Consider the following 23533-nt stretch of genomic DNA (forward strand, 5'->3'; position numbering starts at 1 on the left):
CCAAACAAGCAGAGGTAACTCATTTCTGTTTTTTAGGACTATAAACTGGCAAACTCGATGCCACTTCAGATTGGACCATATCATGCCCTCGTTTAGTCCAATGTTGACATCCCTCTGATAACACCCACTTTGAAATAGGAGTGCTGGCTATTTATGCCCCAGGTACATAAAGTTCTTGACTATTTTATTTTTTATTTTATATATATAAACAAGTGCCAAACTGTTAAATAAGTGTGAGGTGAACTTAAGTTGTTTTGAGGGTCTTATTGCACAATGCAACATTATATCCCCATGCATAGGAGTATCCTTTGATCTACTACACACAACTGGGTATTGAGGGATGGCATTGGCATCTTGGGGTACGTGCCGATGTGCGCGTTCTCAAATGAAGATTTTCTTTCACGTCTTGTAAATATACAGATGATGCCTTTACAGAGTTGTGAAAGTAGTGAACTACAATTTTATAATTTATTCCAGTTATTTTCTCACGATGTGGTGTCACTGAGGTATAATACGAACGGGGGTGGTCAATTTCCAGCACGTTACGTAATGTTAGTCTGCCTATGCTTTTTGCCTGCCTTTGTTACTAAAGAACTGGCTCATTTGACGTCATCACAGAGCTCCAGGAAGATTGCAGTGCTCCTAACCACTGGTTCCAGATCAGCTAACAGAACACATATTTTAACTGTGTTGGCGGTAGCTATTCTGCAACAAAGTAAAGGCGACTCAGGTCAGTTTTGGTACGCGGATGCGCGCACGTCCGAATGTTTGGAGGGAGTGTGCGTGTTCGATTGACAGTCATATGCAAGCCACCCTGCACACAGGCATGATGTCTGAAGCTGTAGCGGAGAACAACGGAGACGCTGGACTAAATGGTATGGTTCGTCGAAATGCTTAGCTATATTTTACTGTTATTGTTTATTAGAACTTGTCAGGTAATTTGAATCATTGTCTTTTGATACTTTACTATTTGGCTTTGAGTGTATAAACAATATCTAGTGAGTTTTGGGTTGGTTTTCTAAGTAGTCATGGAGAAGGGTTGTGGAAGGACCTACATTGTGCTATTTCTGTTTTCTGTATTGACAGTATCATGGACCAATGTGATTTTAAGAGGCGGTATAAACCGTAAGATTGACCAACAGTAAAACCAATGGTTGATTCACGTGGTGCTGAATAGGCGGGATAAAGTGGATGTCAACAAGACGAGATGGAAGAAGTCTGAGAGCTCAAAAATGGGGTTAGGTTAGATGTTCGTAAATTAACATTTTAATGCACATACCCGAGTTTTGAGGAAAGAAGTATTACGAAAACCTAACGAAACATACTTGGAATATATGAAGTGTTTTTATTTAATGCATAGTCAGCCAATTGTGTAACAGTGTAATAGATATGTCTTCTTGCCGTCGATGTAAACATAGCAAACTGGCCTAGTTAATCTGAGTGTGGGTTTAAATATAGACCAGCAAAGAGTAGCCGATAAAACTACACGTGCACCTCTAAACACACCTGCTGCACTCAGTCTGGTCAATTTGTATATAGCAGCCTGATACTTATGGAGAGCCTGCTACTGTGAAAATAATAATACAATATGATCAGTCTAATGAACTGTTATACCAGGTATATGGTAATTTGCTTGATTATAGGTGTATTCACTATCGACCCCTAACAACAATGTAAACACAATTTAGTGCTGAACAATTTAGTGATATTTTGGGGGGTAGTTCGGTTATTAAAACATAATCATGGTTTTCAATTTTGTTGATTATTTTTATACATTCAATGTATTATGAAATAATGGAAATTCCAAAGAACAAAATAATGAACATTCAATTACCAGAACATTACAACTACTCCATTGCCTCTGTCAGGTCCACATTAGGTAGACATCAATAGAAAAATATGAAATTACAATCAAAGAAAATATTCTCTTAATTCTTCTTGGAAAGTTAGTTTATGTGCAAGTTAAATGTGCCGCTGCTACTGTTTTTTTTGGGTTGCATCTTCCTAGGTGCTGGTAGGGTAAGCAAAACTCTGAGTTGTGTGTACTGTCAGTCTGTCACCCAACAGCCTGTGACCTATGGGTCAGAGCGCAAAATTCGCCCTCCAAGGATGTGTGACAGCTCTCCTCTACCTAGCCCTTTTATCGGAGGATATTGGGATTCCTTGTCTTGTGCTGATTTAGCCCACCAGCTAGTGTGTGTGTGTTGGCCACCGTAGCCTGGCGCTAACCTTTTCAAGATATCCGCCACTGATTTACCCAGCAGCACTTGACCTACTGGGCATCCTACTCCTCAGACCCATGTGTGGTGATGACCCTCTCTCAAGGGTACAGGCTGCAGTTCCGACAACTTACCCCCACCATTCTCAGAGGTCAGAATGACTTCAGTCACAGACCTCCTAAAAGCTTGCATCCTCAACCAGGAGATGACATCTCTCCTGGAGAAGAGCATGATCAGAAGAGTAAAAGTTTCAGAACAGGAAGATGGCTTTTACTCAACCTATTTCCTGGTTCTGGGTTTAAAACGGGTCAATGTTTTCCTAAAAGTTCTTTCACATGTTGCGGATGGTTTATGCTTTCCAGACCGTAGCCGCAGGGGAATTGTTCACGTCCCTGGATTTTTAAAGGATACTTACTTTCACGTTCCTGTGTTAAAGGAACCCAGGCGTATTTTGTGGTTTGCCTTCCAAGGCCAGGCATACCAGTTTGTGGTATTATCCTTCGGCCTTTCCCTGGCTCCTTGCATCTTCACAAGATGTGTGAGCGCAGCCCTGAGCTCCCTCCACCTGCAGGGGATCTGCACCCCCTCTTGAGAGTGTACGGCCGAGGGCACAACGCTGACACTGACACACATCACCACACTGGCTCTTAACGTGAACAACGAAAAGAGCAACTTCACACCAAGCTAAAAGGTCACCTTTATTGGCATGGCTCTGAACACCTGCACTATGAGGGCATGTATAACACCTCAGCGCGTGGACAGCATTCTTCTTCAAAAATTCCAGTTGAACACATTGGTGACAGTACAGATGGCCTCCACGGTTACAACGTTAGGCCTACTGTCTTTAAGATCACTACAAGTCTGGCTCAACGACCTCCCCCTTGGACAGAAACATCAAAATACGGGTGACGAGGGTGTGCTACTCTACTCTGCTGCCGTGGAGGAAGAGAACCTACCTCACTACAGGTGTCCACCAAGGCAGAACGTAGTGATGACCGACATTTCAGTAACAGGCTGGGGAGCAGCGTGGCAACACAGGTCTGTACGAGGAGAGTGGTGCCCCCGCTGGATGAAAGAGCCCATCATCGTTCTAGAACTTCAGACAGTTTACCTTGCCCTGAATCACTTTCTGCTGGTTCTCAAACAGAAACATGTCCTGATAAGATCAGACAATACATTGAGTGTTCCACATCAACCATCAAGGGGGAACGAAGTCTGTATCCTTCCTACAGGTGGCCCAACAACTCCTGACATGGGCCCTACCACATCTGGCCTCCCTACGAGCCATTCATCTCTCAGGCAAGTTGAACTAGGTGGCGGACTTCTTGTCGCGAGAGAAACCAGCCCCGCGGGAATGGAGACTTCATCCGCGAGTAGTGAAGTTGATATAGCAGCGGTTTGGAACAGCACATGTGGACTTGTCCGCCTCAGAGCAAACATCCCACTGTTCCCTCTGGTTCTCTCTGGCAGAGTCCAAGTGCCCCCTGGGCATGGACGTCTTAGCCCACACATGGCCAGAGGGCCTACTGTATGCTTTCCCTCCGACCTCCCTGATCTTAGCAACGCTGCACAGGGTCTCTCAGGCTTAGCACAGGCTGCTGCTTGTAAACCCCAGATGGCCAGTGAGACCCTGGTTTCCAACCCTCCTCTGTCTTCTGGAGGGAGAACCATGGCAACATCTCAGACAGAACCTGCTCTCACAGTTGGGCGGCAGGATATGGCATCCCAGACCAACTACAGCTATGGGTGTGCCTCTGAAGAGACGGATCCTCTACTGATCTGCTGTGATCCTGCTATTATCGAGAGGTTAAAGAAAGCCAGAGCACCATCAACCAGGATGATGTATGCTGGTCGCTGGAAGCTGTTTACCGAATGGTATTCTAATAGGGCGGAGGAACCGGTCTCCTGCTCTGTACAGTTAAACTGAGCTTCCTTCAGAAACTACTGGAGTCAGGTCTCTGCCTCTACCTTGAAAGTGTATGCCTCAGCCATATCGGATAACAATTTACACATTGTTGGGAAATGGTCAGGGGCCCACTACCTCATCTGCCAGTTCTTATAAGGTGTACGCCGGCTGCATCACCCCCAGGGCTGTCCGCGTGGCATCCTGGGATCCGCCACTAGTATTGGAGGCTTTGATGAAACCTCTCTTAGAGCATACAATGGAGCCGTAAACAACTTTCCTCTTAGCTATTTCATTAGCGAAATCTGTGAATGACCTCCACGCTGTCTATGAGTCCTGTCTGCCTACGATGGAAGGCAGATGACCTAGGTGGGACCTTATGGCCCAATCCAGCCTTTTTTGCCTAAGGTTTTATCACCCCTTCACATCAATCAAGCCGTCGAACTGGCGGCCTACTGCCCCCCCCACCTTTCCAGAATGTGGAGGAGGAGCGAGCAAATTTCCTGTGTCCAGTCCATTCCCTCAAATGCTATATGCAAGCCTTGGCACACTACAGGAAATCAGACCAGCTATTTCTGTGCTTTGGTGGGAGGTCAAAAGGCCTTGCCTTGTCTAAGCAGAGGCTTTCACACTGGGTTGTGGATGTCATTGCTCAGGCCTACCAGGGTGTGGATGTCATTGCTCAGGCCTACCAGGGTGTAGGGCTCCCTGCCCCAGAAGTTTTGATAAGTCACTCGGTCCTCTGGGCCTCGCTGAGAGACATCCCCCTGAATGAGATATGTGCAGCTGCTACCTGGTCGTCACCATGCACATTCTCAAGATTTTACAAGGTCAACATCGTATCCAGCCATACCATGGGGTCTGCCATTCTTCCAATGGCACTGGCGCATTCAGGTTAGTTGTGCTATTCCTCCCGACCTTGTTGGTATGAGTCATCCATACTTTCAACCGTACTGACAGTCTGAAAGGTATGAAGTAGAACGGAAGTTACAGATGTACAGTTGAAGTCAGAAGTTTACATACACTTTAGGTTGGAGTCATTAAAAAAAAAAAATTCAACCACTCCACAAATGTCTTGTTAACAAACTACAGTGAGGGGAAAAAAGTTTTTGATCCCCTGCTGATTTTGTACATTTGCCCACTGACAAAGAAATGATCAGTCTATAATTTTAATGGTAGGTGTATTTGAACAGTGAGAGACAGAATAACAACAAAACAATCCAGAAAAACACATGACAAAAATGTTATGAATTGATTTGCATTTTAATGAGGGAAATAACATTTTTGACATGCGTTTTTCTGGATTTTTTTGTTATTCTGTCTCTCACTGTTCAAATAAACCTACCATTAAAATTATAGACTGATCATTATAGATGGCATCACGTGGAAGGAAAATGATGTGGATATATTGAAGCAACATCTCAAGACATCAGTCAGGAAGTTAAAGCTTGGGTCTTATGGGTCTTCCAAATGAACAATGACCCCAAGCATACTTCCAAAGTTGTGGCAAAGGGCTAAGGACAACAAAGTCAAGGTATTGGAGTGGCCATCACAAAGCCCTGACCTCAAGCCTATAGAAAATGTGTGGGCAGAACTGAAAAAGCATGTGCGAGCAAGGAGGCCTACAAACCTGACTCAGTTACACCAGCTCTGTCATGAGGAATGGGCCAAAATTGACCCAACTTATTGTGGGAAGCTTCTGGAAGCCTACCCAAAACGTTTGACCCAGGTTAAACAATTTAAAGGCAATGCTACCAAATACTAATTGAGTGCATGGTAACTTCTGACCCACTGGGAATGTGATGAAAGAAATAAAAGCTGAAATAAATCACTCTACTATTATTCTGACATTTCACATTATAAAATAAAGTGGTGATCCTGGCTGACCTCAGACAGAGAATGTTTACTAGGATTAAATGTCAGGAATTGTGAAAAACTGAGTTTATATGTATTTGGCTAAGGTGTATGTATACTTCAACTGTAACTATGATTCTACGAACACCTGGAAGACCGTCAGTACTTTCCTGTCACTTGTAATCTGTTTACGAGAAGATTCTCAGACACAGTGCGTGGTCTGATGTACGGTTTTATAAGAACCGTGGGCACGTCGTCCCATGCTGTCACATCACAGGCGTGACTTTGTTGTTAATTTTACTCGACCTGCACGGAGCTCAAGGGATATACTGACGGTCTTCCAGGTGTTTGTACAACCATAGATACATTTGTAACTTCTGTTCTTCAAAGTAGATAAGGTATACTTTCACAAACTGTCTCTGTCCCTCTCGTCATTGTGTTGTGTACATTCCTCTCTCATGCAGTCTGGGTGTGTAACGGCCAAGATCCTTTTAAAGTGTAAATTTGGCTAGCCAAGCTTGCTTCACCTTCATGTTGGTGCTAGCCTGCTTGTTAGTTGCTATGCATCAAAAGCCAATTCAGTAGGGCCTGGAAACGATGGTGAACTTCGATTGGTCAATAGCAACGTAATGTTGCGGATTATTTGCATAATGTTCAGTAATGGGGCTCCGTTGTTTAATCGCCCCCAACGTGTTAGGTGGATTTCCGGTTTGGAGCGTGAAGTCACAAGCTCTGCTTGTTGGCTACTGCAACATAGCAGGCTTTCTACGGCAGTGCCAAAAGACCTGGTCTATGTCAATTACTATCGCCAGAACGGCCAAACTTATTTATTTTTTTGATGGCAGTTTTGGGGTCTAAAATTATTTGATTATGATCAAGTTAGATCCACACTGAATTATTTTAAAGTCACTACAAATCGAGATATTACTTAAATATTGATCCATTCTGACTACTACATTTGTTGTCACACAGGAGCACGTGCTGTCACAGACCAATCACGGACCGGCAGGCTAAAAGTAGTCTCCATAGACAGACTTTTTTTTATTTAACCAGGCAAGTCAGTTGGGAACAAATTCTTATTTACAATGACGGCCTAACCTGGATGACGCTGGGCCAATGTTGCACCGCCCTTTGGGACTCCCAATCATGGTCGGTTGTGATACAGCCTGGAATCGAACCAGGGTCTGTAGGGGCACCTTTAGCACTGAGATGCAGTGCTGCACCAGAGTCAGATTAACTTGTGGAGGCCATTTTAATGTCTCTGTGCAGTTTGAAGGGAATTGCAAACTAGCACTAGCACAACTGGAAATCTATATGTAACGCTAGTTAGCATTGGCTCACAAAACTACTTCTAACCTCCTTCATACTGGACACATAAGAAATGGCATGCATGAGTTAATCTGACTCTGGGGAAGTAGATAAATGGCCTCATTGCTAAAACCCTGAGGTTGACACTCAGGCAGGGTGAAAACGACTACATCGACCATGATCCTTCGCTAGTTACGCTCACTTTCACCATGATCCTTAGCGTTAATTATTATTTATTTTTTTGTGCCATTCAGCCCCATTCAGCAATATGGCACGCTTCAAATTCAAATACTTCCAGCTTCGTGCGCCATCAGTTTTTTTCATAGGAATACATAGAATTGTAGAATAATAGTGAAGAGATCAAAACTATGAAATAACACATGGAATCATGTGGTAACCAAAAAAGTGTTCAAAAAATATATTTTAGTTTCTTCAAAGTAGCCACCCATTGCCTTGATGGCAGTTTTGCACACTCTTGGCATTCTCTCAACCAGCTTCATGAGGTAGTCACCTGGAATGCATTTCAATTAACAGGTGTGGCTTGTTAATTTGTGGACCTCCACTCCCATACCCCCTCCTCCCCTCCCCCCCACCACCATCTCTACCATCCCCTCCAACCCACCCAAAACATGCGCCAACAACCAACAAAAAGAAAAAAAGAGAGGAAAAACAACAATGCAAGAAACAATAGACATCAAGGACAACGCACATCTAAATAGCAAGGCCAGCTGTATGCGTTTGAGTGCATGTGTGACACTGTGTTTGTTTGTGCGTGTACATGTACCTGCGCGGCATCAGCCTCAGGCAAACGGGCATTGGATGTAACAGCGTTCCCCCTTTTGTCATTAAAGCTAACTTTTTAAATTAGATTTGGATTTTTTTTTTATGGTCATTGTAGTTAACCTGTTAGGGCTAGGGGGCAGTATTGACACGGCTGGATAAAAAACGTACCCGATTTAATCTGGTTACTACTCCTGCCCAGTAACTAGAATATGCATATAATTATTGGCTTTGGATATAAAACACCCTAAAGTTTCTAAAACTGTTTGAATGGTGTCTGTGAGTATAACAGAACTCATATGGCAGGCCAAAACCTGAGAAGATTCCATGCAGGAAGTGGCCTGTCTGACAAGTTGTTTCATCTGGGCTCTTTTTTTATTGAAGATTTAGGATCTTTGCAATAACGTGACACTTCCTACGGCTCCCATAGGCTCTCAGAGCCCGGGAAAAAGCTGAAGGATATCGAGGCAGGCTCTGGCTGAAACACATTATCGCGTTTGGAAAGTGGCCGCTCAGAGTACTGTGGGCTTAGGCGCGTGCCCGAGTCGACCGAATGCTTTATTTTCTTTCCTCTGTTTACCTAAATGCAGATTCCCGGTCGGAATATTATCGCTTTTTTACGAGAAAATGGATTTTAAACAGCGGTTGACATGCTTTGAAGTACGGTAATGGAATATTTAGAATTTTTTTTGTCACGAATTGCGCCATGCTCGTCACCCTTATTTACCCTTTCGGATAGTGTCTTGAACGCACGAACAAAACGCCGCTGTTTGGATATAACTATGGATTATTTTGAACCAAACCAACATTTGTTATTGAAGTAGAAGTCCTGGGAGTGCATTCTGACGAAGACAGCAAAGGTAATAACATTTTTCTTATAGTAAATGTGACTTTTCTGAGTGCTAAACTTGCTGGGTGTCTAAATAGCTAGCCCTGTGATGCCAGGCTATCTACTGAGAATATTGCAAAATGTGCTTTCACCGAAAAGCTATTTTAAAATCGGACATATCGAGTGCATAGAGGAGTTCTGTATCTATAATTCTTAAAATAATTGTTATGCTTTTTGTGAATGTTTATCGTGAGTAATTTAGTAAATTCACCGGCAGTGTTCGGTGGGAATGCTAGTCACATGCTAGTCACATGCTAATGTAAAAAGCTGTTTTTTGATATAAATATGAACTTGATTGAACAAAACATGCATGTATTGTATAACATAATGTCCTAGGGTTGTCATCTGATGAAGATCATCAAAGGTTAGTGCTGCATTTAGCTGTGGTTTGGGTTTGTGACATTATATGCTAGCTTGAAAAATGGGTGTCTGATTATTTCTGGCTGGGTACTCTGCTGACATAATCTAATGTTTTGCTTTCGTTGTAAAGACTTTTTGAAATCGGACAGTGTGGTTAGATTAACGAGAGTCTTGTCTTTAAAATGGTGTAAAATAGTCATATGTTTGAAAAATTGAAGTTTTTGCATTTTTTTGGTTTTTGAATAACGTGCCACGGGATTACACTGGCTGCTACGTAGGTGGGACGATTTGGTGCCACCTATCCTAGAGAGGTTAAGCACCATGTTTCTGCGCTGAACTCGGTGTTTTAAAATTAGTAGGAATGTCGTTTTCACATGTAGACACTGATATTGTGCTGGCGATAAGGAAAATGAGGTTGAAAAGTGGTAGAATTGCCCTTTGCATTGTGATCTTCCTTTGTCATAGCCTTCTAATCAACTTTGTCATTATGACTGTCTGTATGGATATATCCTGTTAGCAAATATTGATGGAGTATGTGCTCAGTCTGGAACGAACTGAGGGATGTATATTTAAAGACCTCCGTATGCGTGGGTTGCAAAGGGAGCAAAAGGCATGTTTATCAGTGTCACACATACAATGCCTCTAGAGGAAGTACACAGTCAGCACTGTGTTGACCTCCCTTTATGGGGACTGCTGGGTATGGGCAGATGTGATAGAGCATTACCAAGCCCTGAACTGAGTGAGTTGGCATGCTGTGCTATTTATGGACACAGTGACATGTGGAAAGTGCAGAACGTTTTTCAGGACACAGTAGGGTGGAGTAGGAAAGTAAGGGTGAGGATCAGGAGCCTTTCATTCGGAAGTTTGAGCGTACATGTTGAGTCAGTTACATTCCAGCTGCAGTGCTAGCCAGGGAGGGAACAAGGTTTGTTATTGTTAGAGACAGCTTACTCACTCAATAAGTAGATACTCATTTTTGCTGTGTAATTCTCAGAATTGAGTAAAGCTTTTTGTCCACTGCAGTGTCATTGTCTTGGATAGGATATCTCAGTCCCATCCACACAATGGGTATATTCAGTTTACCTTACTCTTCTTTGGTGATTATGTGAGTCTGGAGCCGTTGGTTAGGCTATACATACTGTTTTTATTACCATAAGATATATGTTTCCATACAACAGCTGATAACAGCGCCACGACAGAGCGAGGAGCAGCCAGAATGTTCGGCTCACCACTGGCGTCATGGCAACCTTGTTTAGGCCATGGAGCACGGACAATGGACTGTTGACAGTGGCTTTGCTCAGGCCACTGTGTAATCCTCGGGATGAGCCTGGGGTGCTGAATTGGGGTAGGGGGAGGGGTAGGGGCTGCTGTCATTCAATGTCTGGCCAGTGAAACCGACTGAGAGACTGTCAGCTTGGCTGACTGTCACATGACCAGTGTGTTTACTCTCTCTGCTATGAGATCATGTGCTCTGCTTGTGAACCCTAGTTTCCTAACTTCTGGGAGTATGTGAGACATTTTAAGATGGGGAATCCAGAGCGAGAAAGAGACTGGATGTCTCTCCAGTGTCAGTGTGACTCCCTATAATTTGTATCCTAGCTGTGATTGGCAGTCTCCGCTGTAGCGAGTCCCTGCCTGGGCTCATGTAGTAACATGGATCAGCTACGCTAGGCCTTGGCTCGTATATAACAGCAGGTGCTGTAAACTGACAGCACAAAGAGCTATTCACTATCCTGTCGTCATGCAGTAAATAGAGACTAACAGAACCACTGGCTTAAGGAGGGGTAAAGGTCCAATGCATTATCTTAATATGAAATAATTTCTGGCTAACAATTAAGTACCTTACTGTGATTTAAAAAAAAAAAAATAACATTTTTAAATGGTCAAAAAGAAGCAAAAACCTTCTTAGCATGGACCAATTTCTCAAGCAAGAACTTTGCTGTCTGTCTGGAAGTTGTCTGAGTGAGGGGCCTAATTTGACAAGCTTAATGGGAGGCATATGTAAACTGAACTAGCTGTTTTTGGCAGAAAGGTTTGAAACTCTGTTATTGGTCTATTAACTTACTTGTGGCCATGTAACGTATGTGGACAGCCCTTCAAATGAGTGGATTCGGCTATTTCAGCCACACCCGTTGCTGGCAGGTGTATAGAATTGAGCACACAGCCATGCGATCTCCATAGACAAACATTGGCAGTAGAATAGCCCGTACAGAAGGGCTCAGTGACTTTCAACGTGGCAGCGTCATAGAATGCGGTCAGTTCGTCAAATTTCTGCTCTGCTAGAGCTGCCCCGTCAACTGTAAGTGCTGTTATTGTGAAGTGGAAACGTCTGCCGCGAAGTGGTAGGCCACACAAGCTCACAGAACGGGACCACCAAATGCCGAAGCGCGTAAAAAATCGTCTGTCCTTTGGAACTGTTGTAAGTGTTGCAAAAAACTGCCTCTGGAAGCAACGTCAGCACAAGAACTGTTCGTCGGGAGCTTCATGAATGGGTGTCCATGGCCGAGCAGCCGCAATCAAGTCTAGGATCACTATACGCAATGCCAAGCGTCGGCTAGAGTGGCGTAAAGCTAGCCACATTTGGACTCTGGAGCAGTGGAAACGTGTTCTCTGGAGTGATTGATCACGCTTCACCATATGGGTTTTGGAGAACGCTTCCTGCCCCAATGCAAAGTGCCAACAGTAAAGTTTGGTGGAGGAAAAATAATGATCTGGGGCTGATTTTATTTATTATTATTATTTTTTTTTTATTTATTTTAATTTTTTATTTTATTTTTGTGGTTCGGGCTAGGCCCCTTGGTTCCAGTGAAGGGAAATCTTAATGCTACAGCATACAATGACATTCTAGACGATTCTATTCCTTCAACTTTGTGGCATCAGTTTTGGGAAGGCCCTTTCCTGTTTCAGCATGACAATGCCACCGTGCACAAAGCGAGGTCCATACAGAAATGGTTTGTCGAGATCGGTGTGGAAGAACTTGACTGGCCTGCACAAAGAGCTGACCTCAACCCCATCGAACACCTTTGGGATGAATTGGAACACCGACTGCGAGCCAGGCCTAATCGCCCAACATCAGCGCCTGACCTCACTAATGCGCTTGTGGCTGAATGGAAGCAAGTCCCCGCAGCAATATTCCAACATCTAGTGGAAAGCCTTCCCAGAAGAGTGGAGGCTGTTATAGCAGAAAAGGGGGAACCAACTCCATATTAATGCCCATGATTTTGGAATGAGATGTTCGACAAGTAAGTGTCCACATACTTTTAGTGTATATCGCCTGGTGATGTCACCAGGCAGGCCAAAACTCCATCCCACCTAGACAGACACATTTCAGGCGGTCTTTTCAAACAGCTCTTACACTTAAAGGGCATTATCATTTTCATGGTGATAATTCACAATTATTCCAACCTGGAAATATACATACAATTTTTATAAAACGGGATAATCAAGTTTTTGACTGCGCTGGGCCTTTTTAAACTTTGTGGTTGTGTGTCTCTGCCAGTCTCTCTGACTGTGTGTTTCTTTATCCCCCTCATCATATCATTCTAGGTATAATGTCTTTTAATCATTAGGCTATTAGTTCAGCATAGAGGCACACTTTGCCATGGACTGCAAAACATTTTGACAGAAAACATACAAGATATACAAAAACATGGAAAGTAATCATGTACATATAAGTGGTAATACGTTGTGAAGTTTGATAGATTCGCTAAGTATCCTAACTGACAAATGTGACCAATGTCATGTTCTGTATGTACGTGTCCTGCAGGGTCCTGGGTGGAGTTGGAGATGAACAGAGCTGCGGCCGCAGCTGCGGCGGGGTTGTCCCAGTCTACCTCCACCGTTGGCCAGGCTCTGGGTCTGCTCCCCCTGCCTCAGGTGGAGGAGGAGGAGGAGGTGGTGGAGGCCATTGTGGGGGGCTTAGAGCATGTGCCCTCCTCATCCTCCATCCATAACGGAGACATGGAAAAGATTCTACTGGACGCTCAGCATGAGTCTAGCCGCAGCAACTCTTCCTGTGACAGGTAGGGGGTGCTACAATGAGGAAGAACACAGTTCAGCTTGGCCTTGAAAAAACTAGGTACAGATAATACTAAAAATCTAGAACAATTCTTAAAAATCATCTAACTCTTTTCAATTCACTGTTGAGGTCACATACTAGCCCAAAAAATCAATGTAGATTTAATCTCTGGATTGATATAGTACTGTATGCTGTTATGGCTCTGTAAATATAATCCGTTTGCAATAGTAAACAACATCTTCATCACCTGTGTGTGCACAGGGTGAGGTCATTGGACTTAAATCCACTCACACCTCTGCTTTCCCTACCCTCTGAGCCATGTCGCCCGGTCAGCTGAGTCCGTCAGCTGTCAATGAGTCACCTGAGAATGTTTACCAGGAGTGTTTCTACAACAGCCTACTAATGGTAGAGCTCACAGACAGACTCATCCATCCACTTTGAGGTTGCAGGCTGACAGGCAAAGTGAAAGCCTAATAGAGGCATGATTCATATGCACATTGAGCCATCAGAGGCGAGGTCTCTTGCTTAATGCATTGGGAATTTGAGCAAGCCCCAAATCTTCAACCTGGTTACTGCATACAAGTGTACATTCCTATGCACCAAGGGAGAGAAGACTTGGAGTGCATAAATACTGTTTTTTATTTTGTTGTTTGATCCTCCCCACAGTCCTCCCCGGCCTCCTAGTCCCCAGGAGGATGATCATGATGGACAGATCATCTTTGATGTGGACGCGAGCAGCAGAAGAGACGGCCAAGTAAGAGTTATTACTCAGTGTGCCTGTGCTACCTACGTCACGTATGTTTCCATGGTAACATAACCTGCTGCTTCCCTCAGTCTCTTGTGAATGACAACCGTAACCTTTGTTACAATGGCGATGGCGACAGGAAACACTAACCCGGTGGGTTTGAATCCATGGACACGGTAGTAGCCTCAGCTTTAGGTTCCATTACAGTTACACACACACACTCTGTCAGTGGATGACATGGCAAAGCCACATTTTTATGTTGACGACTGACTCGCTGTAACCATGGCAGCCTCACACAGGGTGTATTGTATTGTATGGGCGGTCAGCCATATTGTCTCTGCCTCCCCCTGTTGTCTGTACTGAGATCAGTGTCCTAATGCGCAGCATGTGTCCCTTGCAGTCAGAGGAGGATACCCTGGAGAAGGAGAGGGACATGGATATCCTGATGAAGGACTCAGACTGGGTAGCAGACTGGTCAAGTCGGCCCGAGAACATTCCTCCTAAGTGAGTGATGTACACAGTCCCATTGCCACTAAAACATACAAGTCTTAGTGTATCTGGTCTTCTAGGTAAATCCTAGTGTGTTTGTGCATACAGTAATACTACTTATGGCTGAATATTTCCACATGATAAGGAGAAGATGAATAATACTGTAATGAATCCACAGGAGGCTGCTGAGGGGAGGACTACTCATAATAATGTCTGGAACGGTGCACATGGAATGGCATCAAACACTTTGGAAACCATCTGTTCGACGTATTTGATACCATCCTCCCCAATTAGGGTGCCACCAACCTCCTGTGGGACAATGTTGATGAGGAAGATGGTAAAGTGGATGGTGACGTTACTGTATGATAACCATAATTTGTCCTTGCCTGTAGGGAGTTCCATTTCCGCCACCCCCGGCGTTCAGATACACTCAGCATGAGAAAGACGGGGGCAATGAAGAAAGGAGGTGTCTTCTCTGCAGAGTTCCTCAAAGTGTTCATCCCCTCACTGCTACTATCACACATCCTGGTCCTGGGACTGGGGTAAGAGCAATTCTAGGACACTTTTGCGAGCAACCTTAGTTAGGCAATCATTTGTGTTATAAGTAGGATAATAGCACTTTTTTTATGGAAGTGAAAAAGCCAAGTGATGACACTATGGAAGGCTTGTTTCAACCCATCAATGGGTCTGCTGGGAGAATAACATTTCCATTATTTAGCCATTAGCTGGCTAAGTAAACACTTCCTTCACAGATTAATGAAGACAATTCCCACATGGAATCTCCTGAACAGCTTTCAATTTCCTTCTGTTTACATACAATTAGAAGAACCCCAATCAGATGCAATATATCATGTCGTTTTGTTTACTAGGAATCAGATATCCCTGGAACAAACTGCATGTACAGAAAATAATTAGCCACTCTATATTTATTTTTATTTTACCTTTATTTAACTAGGCAGGTCAGTTAAGAACAAATTCTTATTTTCAATGACGGCCTAGGAACAGTGGGTTAACTGCCTTGTTCAGGGGCAGAACGACAGATTTGTACCTTGTCAGCTCGGGGATTTGAACTTGCAACCTTTCGATTGCTAGTCCAACGCTCTAACCACTAGACTACCCTGCCGCCCCGTATATGTATATATATGCACACTTCCATGCATATTTCTCTCTCTCTGTGTGTGTGTGTGTGTGTGTACACATACATACATACATACCATACATACATCACATACGGGGCGGCAGGGTAGCCTAGTATATGTGTATGCGCACACTTCCATGCATATTTCTGTATAAACCAGCAGAGGGCGTGTGGTGGCATCAGACAGTGGGCAGCTACAATGCTGGAGCCCTGTGTATAAGTCTGGGTCCAGATAGTAGAGCAGCTGCTGCTGGGATGGATAGACACCTGCTGCACCACACCCTTAACACACACTTTGACAGCACACATGACACGGCAGGGACAATCCACAACTCCATCTATCACTTATCAGCCGACTAGTTAATGACTCGGGGTGTAACTGCTCTCACTCTCTCCCCCTCAGGGTGTACATTGGGAAGAGGTTGAGCACGCCCCCTACAAGCTCTTTCTGAGCAAGAAGCTGAACGAGTGCCTGCGGGAAAAATTACGCTGTTGTATGAAGAATGCCCCTCTCTCCTCAAACTATCCCTTTCCTTTTCCCCCTCTTTCTCTCTCTGCTCTCTCCCACCTCCTAAAAAATGTCCACCTCCTGTAACCTGCGCGGACCTGAAACGTGCTGTGTTCTCAGGACAGATGCGTTGCCTCCATCCCCCCCCCCCCCCCCCCCTTCCTTCCTCATTTGTATTAGCTTTTCAAGGACGAAGTGAGGTCATGTTCCCTTTTCCTCCTGTTTTGGGTGTAATTGTTTATAAAGGGTGTTTTTGGGGGGAGGAGGCAAAGCATAAAACCAAACCAAACTCTTCTACACACTAGCTCCAGCACTCTGTCATGCCTGGTACAAGAAAGAGCTGTCTGCCCCACAGATTTACAAGATAGAAGTAGCCCAAGATTGTGCCATCTACAACAGTGGTTGGTTGAATCTCTCAAGCCTGTCACTTGACCCTGAAAGGGTCTTAACTAATTTCAGAAAGAAAGAAGCTAACCTGAAAATGTGAGCATGCCTTTGAAAGCAATCATTTTGTCTATAACTATAAATACAATTTACTGTAGATGTTATGGTCTTTTTTGAAATATTTTTACCACCATAATAAAGCCTGAGTTTTGATTAAGGGTGTTACCATTGTGGCCATGTCAAATCCACAACCACCAGACGCTGTGCATTGGAGAGAGTCTGCTTGGCCTGCCAGATGAGATGTGTCCAGTATGTGTCATTGTCTTGTTTCTGTCTTGAGTTCTTTACAACATATCATGGGCCTAGTTATTTAGTCCTGGTTCAATGGGTAAACCTCCGATATGCCTGCACAACTGCGATAGCTCATCTTACCACCTTACACACTTGTACAGCATACATGCAGACATTTAAAAACCAGTTTATGTAGGTTGTTAGTCCAGCTGGAGATTAACCCTGATGTTTCACCACACTGATAGCTGAAGTTGGAATGGAGTCCAGAGGCAGATTAGTTTTAGAGGCACAACCACATGGATAAATTCAAGCATGCTCTGAATGTCACTGTGACCTACAGTATGTCACAGTGCTCAAAGGGGGACCGCAGTGTTTCAAAGTTGAGATTTAAGATTAACTTAAGATGGGGCTGTTTGTACTAACACTCCACCATTGGATATTGCTGACATCAACCTCTTTATTTCCCTCTACACAACTGCCAAAAGGAACTGAGGTCCACCTTGAACCTCAACTCTTCTCAGTAACCACGTGCCTCACCTCTGTTCCCAAGACTCCATTGTGGTTCTGTTGGTCAGTGTCTGTCTGTGATCTGACACCGGGGCTACTCTATGGTTTGTTTCAGTGAGTTTTATTGTCTGTATTGTGACATTGGAGTCTGAACACACAGAGCAGGAAGTATAGCTATGATAAGACTGAAATCATCAGGGATTTAATGAAGATTATGTTAGAAATATACACTTTTCAAAATGGGCCCTGCAAAGGAAAGTTTAAAAATGATTCCCCTCAGACTGCTATGGTAACAATAGTTATTGTAATCATACACATCCTTTTGATTTAATTTAGTTTTTTTCCCCTAATTGTAAAATGGGAAAAGGTTTTGTCATTAAAATTTCCTCAATCAAGCTGAATTGTTAAGAATTCTTTTGTATTAGTTTCACTGATTAACTATGCAAAGGAAAGGGATCACCTCTTTCCCACCAAGGTGCATGAATTGAGGAAAAAAGTGGATAGGAGATTCAGCAACTCTTGCAGGACAATGGAATGTATTTATTTTTTAAGCGTTTTAAGTAGAAACAACATGAAAGGCTTTTGGCCTTCAGGGTTTTTTACCTGAAGAAGGCCAAAATATCTATTGTGTTGGTTCTATTTTTGACTGATTACCCAGAAACACACACAGACTAAAATGCATAATCTCACACTGCATCAGATCAGAGCCAGCAGGGAGAAGGTAGGGTGGTATGGCTACTAGCCAGTCCTCATACCTCAGCCTATAACATGCAGTCAGTTCTCATATTCCACAGCCTTAAAACACCAAATGTTTAGCTGAGTGTGTGCCTGCACAGTCATTTGTCATGCAATGGAGCTTGTCCGTCACTGAATGTCCCCAGGGAGGCCACAGGCCTGGTTCTGCTGACTGGCACTTCAAATCAAACTTTATTTGTCACATGCGCCGAATACGACAAGTGTAGACTTTACCGTGAAATGCTTACTTACAAGCCCTTATCCAACAGTGCAGTTCAAGAAGAAGAAAATATTTACCTAGTAGACTAAAATAAAAAGTTATAATAAAAAGTAACGAGGCTATATTCAGGGGCACGGGTACCGAGTCAGTGTGCGTGGGTACAGGCTAATTGAGGTAGTCTGTACATGTAGGTGGGGGCGAAGTGACTATGCACAGGTAACAAACAAACAGCGAGTAGCAGCCGTGTACAAAAGGGAGGGGGGGGTCAATGTAAATTGTCTGGTGGAGATTTTATGAATTGTTCATCAGTCTTATGGCTTGGGGGTAGAAGCTGTTGAGGAGCCTTTTGGTCCTAGACTTAGCGCTCCGGTACCGCTTGCCGTGCGGTTGCAGAGAAAACAGTATAACTTGGGTGACTGGAGTCTCTGACAATTTTATGGGCTTTCCTCTGACACTGCCTATTATATAGGTCCTGGATGGCAGGAAGCTTGGCTCCAGTGATGGACTGGGCCGTTCGCACTACCCTCTGTAGCGTCTTACGGTCAGATGCCGAGCAGTTGCCATACCAGGCGGTGATGCAACCGGTCATGATGCTCTCGATGGTGCAGCTGTAGAACCTTTTGAGGATCTGGGGACCCATGCCAAATCTTTTCAGTGTCCTGAGGGGGAAAGGTTTTTGTTGTGCCCTCTTCACAACTGTCTTGGTATGTTTGGACCATGATAGTTTGTTGGTGATGTGGACACCTTGGAACTTGAAACTCTCGACCCGCTCCACTACAGCCCCATCGATGTTAATGGGGGCTTGTTCGGCCTACCTTTTCCTGTAGTCCATGATCAGCTCCTTAGTCTTGCTCATATTGAGGGAGAGGTTGTTGTCCTGGCACCACACTGCCAGTTCTCTGACCTTCTCCCTATAGGCCGTCTCATCGTTGTCTGTGATCAGGCCTACCACTGTTGTGTCGTCAGCAAACTTAATGATGGTGTTTGGCGTGTTTGGCCAAGCAGTCGTGGGTGAACAGGCAATACAGGAGGGGACTAAGTACACACCCCTGAGGGGCAGACGTGTTGTTGCCTACTCTTGACACCTGGGGGCAGCTCGTCAGGAAGTCCAGGATCCAGTTGCAGAGGGAGGTGTTTAGTCCCTGAGTCCTTAGCCTAGTGATGAGCTTCGTGGGCACTATGGTGTTGAACGCTGAGCTGTAGTCCATGAACAGCATTCTCACATAGGTGTTATTTTTGTCCAGGTGAGAAAGGGCAGTGTGGAGTGCAATTGAGATTACATCATCTGTGGATCTGTTGGGGCGGTATGCGAATTGGAGTGGATCTATTGTGTCCGGGAGGATGCTGTTGATGTGAGCCATGACAAGCCTTTCAAAGCACTTCATGGCTACCGACGTGAGTGCCATGGGGCGGTAATCATTTAGGCAGGTTACCTTTGCTTCCTTGGGCACAGGGACTATGGTGGTCTGCTTGAAACATGTAGGTATTACAGACTCGGTCAGGGAGAGGTTGAAAATGTCAGTGAAGACACTTGACAGTTGGTCCGCGCATGCTCTGAGTACACTTCCTGGTAATCCGTCTGGCCCAGCGGCTTTGTGAATGTTGACCTGTTTAAAGGTTTTGTTCATCGGCTACCAAGAGGGTTATCATACAGTCATCCAGAACAGCTGGTACTTTTGCCTCTTCCTGAGGGGGTGTACTACAAAGCAGGATCAATGAGTTAGCTAGCTAACATGCTTAAATATTATTCAATAACTTTACATTTTTTAGAAAGAGAAGCTTTCATGGTGTAATTGACTCAACAACCAATAACACATGTGTTTAGCTTTCTTAATTTCTTAATGAACCAGAAAATCAATAGTTATTTCTGGTTGTTCACTAAAGTTAGCTGCCTAACTCATTGAACCTACTTTGTAGTTTACCCCTCTGGACAATATCCCACTCATGTTGTTTCTCATATCGCTGTGTTGATTCTCTCTCTCTCTCTCTCTCTCTCTCTCTCTCTCTCTCTCTCTCTCTCTCTCTCTCTCTCTCTCTCTCTCTCTCTCTCACACACACATCCTGTCTGTCACTAAAATTATTGGACTTAAATTATCCAGCCTGGGCTCATAGACTAGATGTAACATATTTAATGTAACTCCGGGACACTCAAATTAGTATGAAATGTAATGCTTGGTATGGTTACATAAGACAAAAGGAGGGTGGTTGGTCGGGGTGGATGAGTAGACGTATAACACGAACGTCTAGCAGCAACTCGAGGTTGTGTGTTCAAATTTCATCACAGACAATTTTAGCTGAATAGAAACTTTGCAACTACTTGCTACTTAGCATGTTAGCTAACCCTTCCTTTAACCTAACTCCAAACCCTAACCCCTAGCCTAGTTAACGTTAGCCACCTAGCCAACGTTAGCCACAAGAAATTGAAATTCTTTACATAAGTTTTGCAAATTCGTAACATTTTGTACGAGTTACAATTCGTAGCATATTGTACACATTTCAATTCGTAACATATCATACAAATGGATGAAGGACAAATTAATACATACCATATGAAAAGTAAGATATCATACTAATTGGATTGTCCCAGATTTACGTTTACTATGTTACATCTACCCAGGTTGAATTATCAATCAGTGAAACCCTTTTAGTGGCCTCTGGCTTCCTGTAGGCACAGCACAGATATAGAGATCTCACCAACAACTGGTGAACAACACTCTCCAAGAGCTGCTGTCAGTCAGTACCCCATGCTCCTAGCTCAGTCATTCTGACCTTTAACCCACGGCCATGATACTTCCCGGCATGTAACTGGAATAGAACCCCTGCCTGGGACACCAATGGGAAGCATTGATTTTGTGCGATTTGAAGCAGCTCACGGATGCCACACAGGAATTAGCTGTCTCGGTCTGCATGTGGTTTAGCAGTAACTCAGGAATTAAACAGCTCCAGTGACAGACGTTTGATTTGTAGCACGGACTAAGCTGAGGTTTACATTGTTTCTTGTTCAGTCCCTATAAAGAATAGCTTGCTGTCCTCTAGTGGTGAAGATATATATGACACATGCCTGTGCTTTGTGTGTTTGGGAAGGCTGGGGACGTGTAGTGTGTCTATGTATGCTTGTTTCCTATATGAAATCAATGTTCAATAGAAATTACTTCTATGTATCCAGATGGTTAAGTTATGCAATCCTTGTACACTCTGACAATACAAATGACACAGACACTGAGAGTCGGACTGTAAGGTGCAGTGTAACTTGATCTTAACACAATTGCACTGAACCCGTTAATCCTCTGTCTGGCATGTGGCAAAGTGGCTGAATTGGATAAACAGTCAGGATGGCTAAATGAGTCAGAATGCTATTGAGCAGTATCCAAGAAAGGTCCACCCTCACTCCAATTCTTCTCTAACCAGTGGGACATGGGTCAGAACAGTAATTGATGGTAGTCAATGAAGGGGGGATTTTGTTTGGCATTCCAGAGATACAAATAGAAATTATCCTAGAATTCAGTTCTGCATGCTTTGTAATGATGCATACATACACATCTTTAGTCATTCAAAATGTGCATGTACATCCTCCTCCATTTTTTTATTTAGATAATATCAGTAAAAACATGCATGAACGTAGTTTGAGTGTGTTGTATGAAGTCTGGTCTGTTGAGATGGGGAGGGTTATGTTTTTTTTCACTGGAGAAGGACACACAGAGCCGGCCACCACCCTGTAACCCATGGTAACGCCACAAGCTGCAATGGGAGGAGCTGAGGAACTTGCCGCCTCTGGATTGGCTGGAAGCAGGTGTTCTGAGGTTCTGTATGGGGAAGGAGGAGAAGATGGGATGGAAAAAGTGTGTGTGTGTGTGTGTTTTTTTTTACACCAAAAGAAAGCAGTGATCATTGCTGTGCACTACCTGTTAATCCAGACACAGAAAATACATTCTCTAACCACTGGGGAATTGGATGCAAGTGCATCAACTTCAGAGTTGTGTTTTCTGTGACAGTGTAAGTAGCAACAGTGCATAAAATGGATTTACTACTCTTTGAACCCCATCTGTTTCGTAATGCCAGGACCAGAAGGCAGACATGGGTCCAAGTGGCCGTCTGTTTTTGGGCAACTTCGTTATAGACCTAAAAGTTCAACATGCAATTAGTCTTCAGAATCTAGTTGAGTAATGTTTTTTTTGACATGTGTGAGCAAGGGAGAAAGAATTCAGAACATGAGCAACTCTTGCGGCAGACTTGCCCAGTCACACAGAATGGGGTGGTGCTGAAAGGATAGCTCCCTTCATTGTTGAGCTGGGTGTGAGGTAGCAATCTGTGAGATATGCTCTGACTGCCTTTTGACCCCATTCTGCAGACTTGTTCAGAATTAAAGTTTTCATTTAGCCACAGTTTAACCAATACAATAGTTACATTTATTAAAGTTGTTTTCTCACCACTAACCTCTCAGGTTCAAATCATAGTAGGAGGCTTTTGATTGACACCATAGTGACCATACCCCTCTAAGTAGTAGGCTACACTTCATCGATAGGGGCAACAGATGAGCTTTGATGAGATTTGATTGACAAAGCATTGTCCTATGCCAGTGAGTTCACTGTTCATTTTTGGGCATCACTTCCAGACATATGGCTATACTCTGATGTTCTCCAGCCATATCTGAGTGCTAGTCACTGTGGAGGACTTTGCTTGCAGCTTAAAGGTATACCTTCTCAGCATCTCTCAAACACATTGCCCATTGGGATAGGTTAGTGAGAAATTAGGCTATACTAGGTTGGGCACGTTATAGGATCATTTGTTCATGTTTTGCATTTAGGCTACATGGGTTATATTTTCTATCTACACGAGTACAGGTAAGCAATTATCTGAGTGTAACAGACTACACCTAGTCTCAAAATCGTATGGTGCTATGAAAATGATAGAAGCTGGTGAACATGTTGTGCAGTCTGAATGTACTGTATCTCTGAGTCATTGCTTGAGATGAGCTAAGTAAATAATTGTACTTGAAGATTTTTCGTTTTTTACAGATTAAATCATTTCTAATTTATGATGCATGTTTGTCTCCCTTTCAACACTGCATACAGATACAGCATTTTCATTCAGCACTGATATCCTTCAAGGTGCGACCACTGCTATCAACCGTCAAGGCGGTGGCTGTCCAAGCTTACAGATCGCAATTTGCAAGCCACGCTACAAG

General features: G+C 43.8%; 1 protein-coding gene across 2 annotated transcripts; it reads left to right on the plus strand.

The window, feature by feature from the left end:
• The first annotated feature begins 597 nt into the window (after window positions 1–597).
• LOC100194666 (BCL2/adenovirus E1B 19 kDa protein-interacting protein 3-like) lies at window positions 598–17788 on the plus strand. 2 transcript variants are annotated; one of them, XM_014132122.3, is made up of 6 exons: window positions 598–875; window positions 13080–13335; window positions 13998–14085; window positions 14477–14580; window positions 14958–15107; window positions 16107–17788. In XM_014132122.3, exons 1-6 carry the CDS (start codon window positions 749–751, stop codon window positions 16153–16155), a joined length of 774 nt encoding a protein of 257 aa, XP_013987597.1. In that variant the 5' UTR covers window positions 598–748; the 3' UTR covers window positions 16156–17788. The 2 variants fall into 2 exon arrangements, with proteins under 2 accessions (XP_013987597.1, XP_045546405.1); XM_045690449.2 differs by lacking the exons at window positions 14958–15107; window positions 16107–17788 and adding an exon at window positions 14744–14957.
• Window positions 17789–23533: the final 5745 nt, after the last annotated feature.

The sequence above is a fragment of the Salmo salar genome, chromosome 01, assembly GCF_965601325.2.
Source record: "Salmo salar chromosome 01, fSalSal1, whole genome shotgun sequence".
Lineage (NCBI taxonomy): Eukaryota > Metazoa > Chordata > Actinopteri > Salmoniformes > Salmonidae > Salmo > Salmo salar.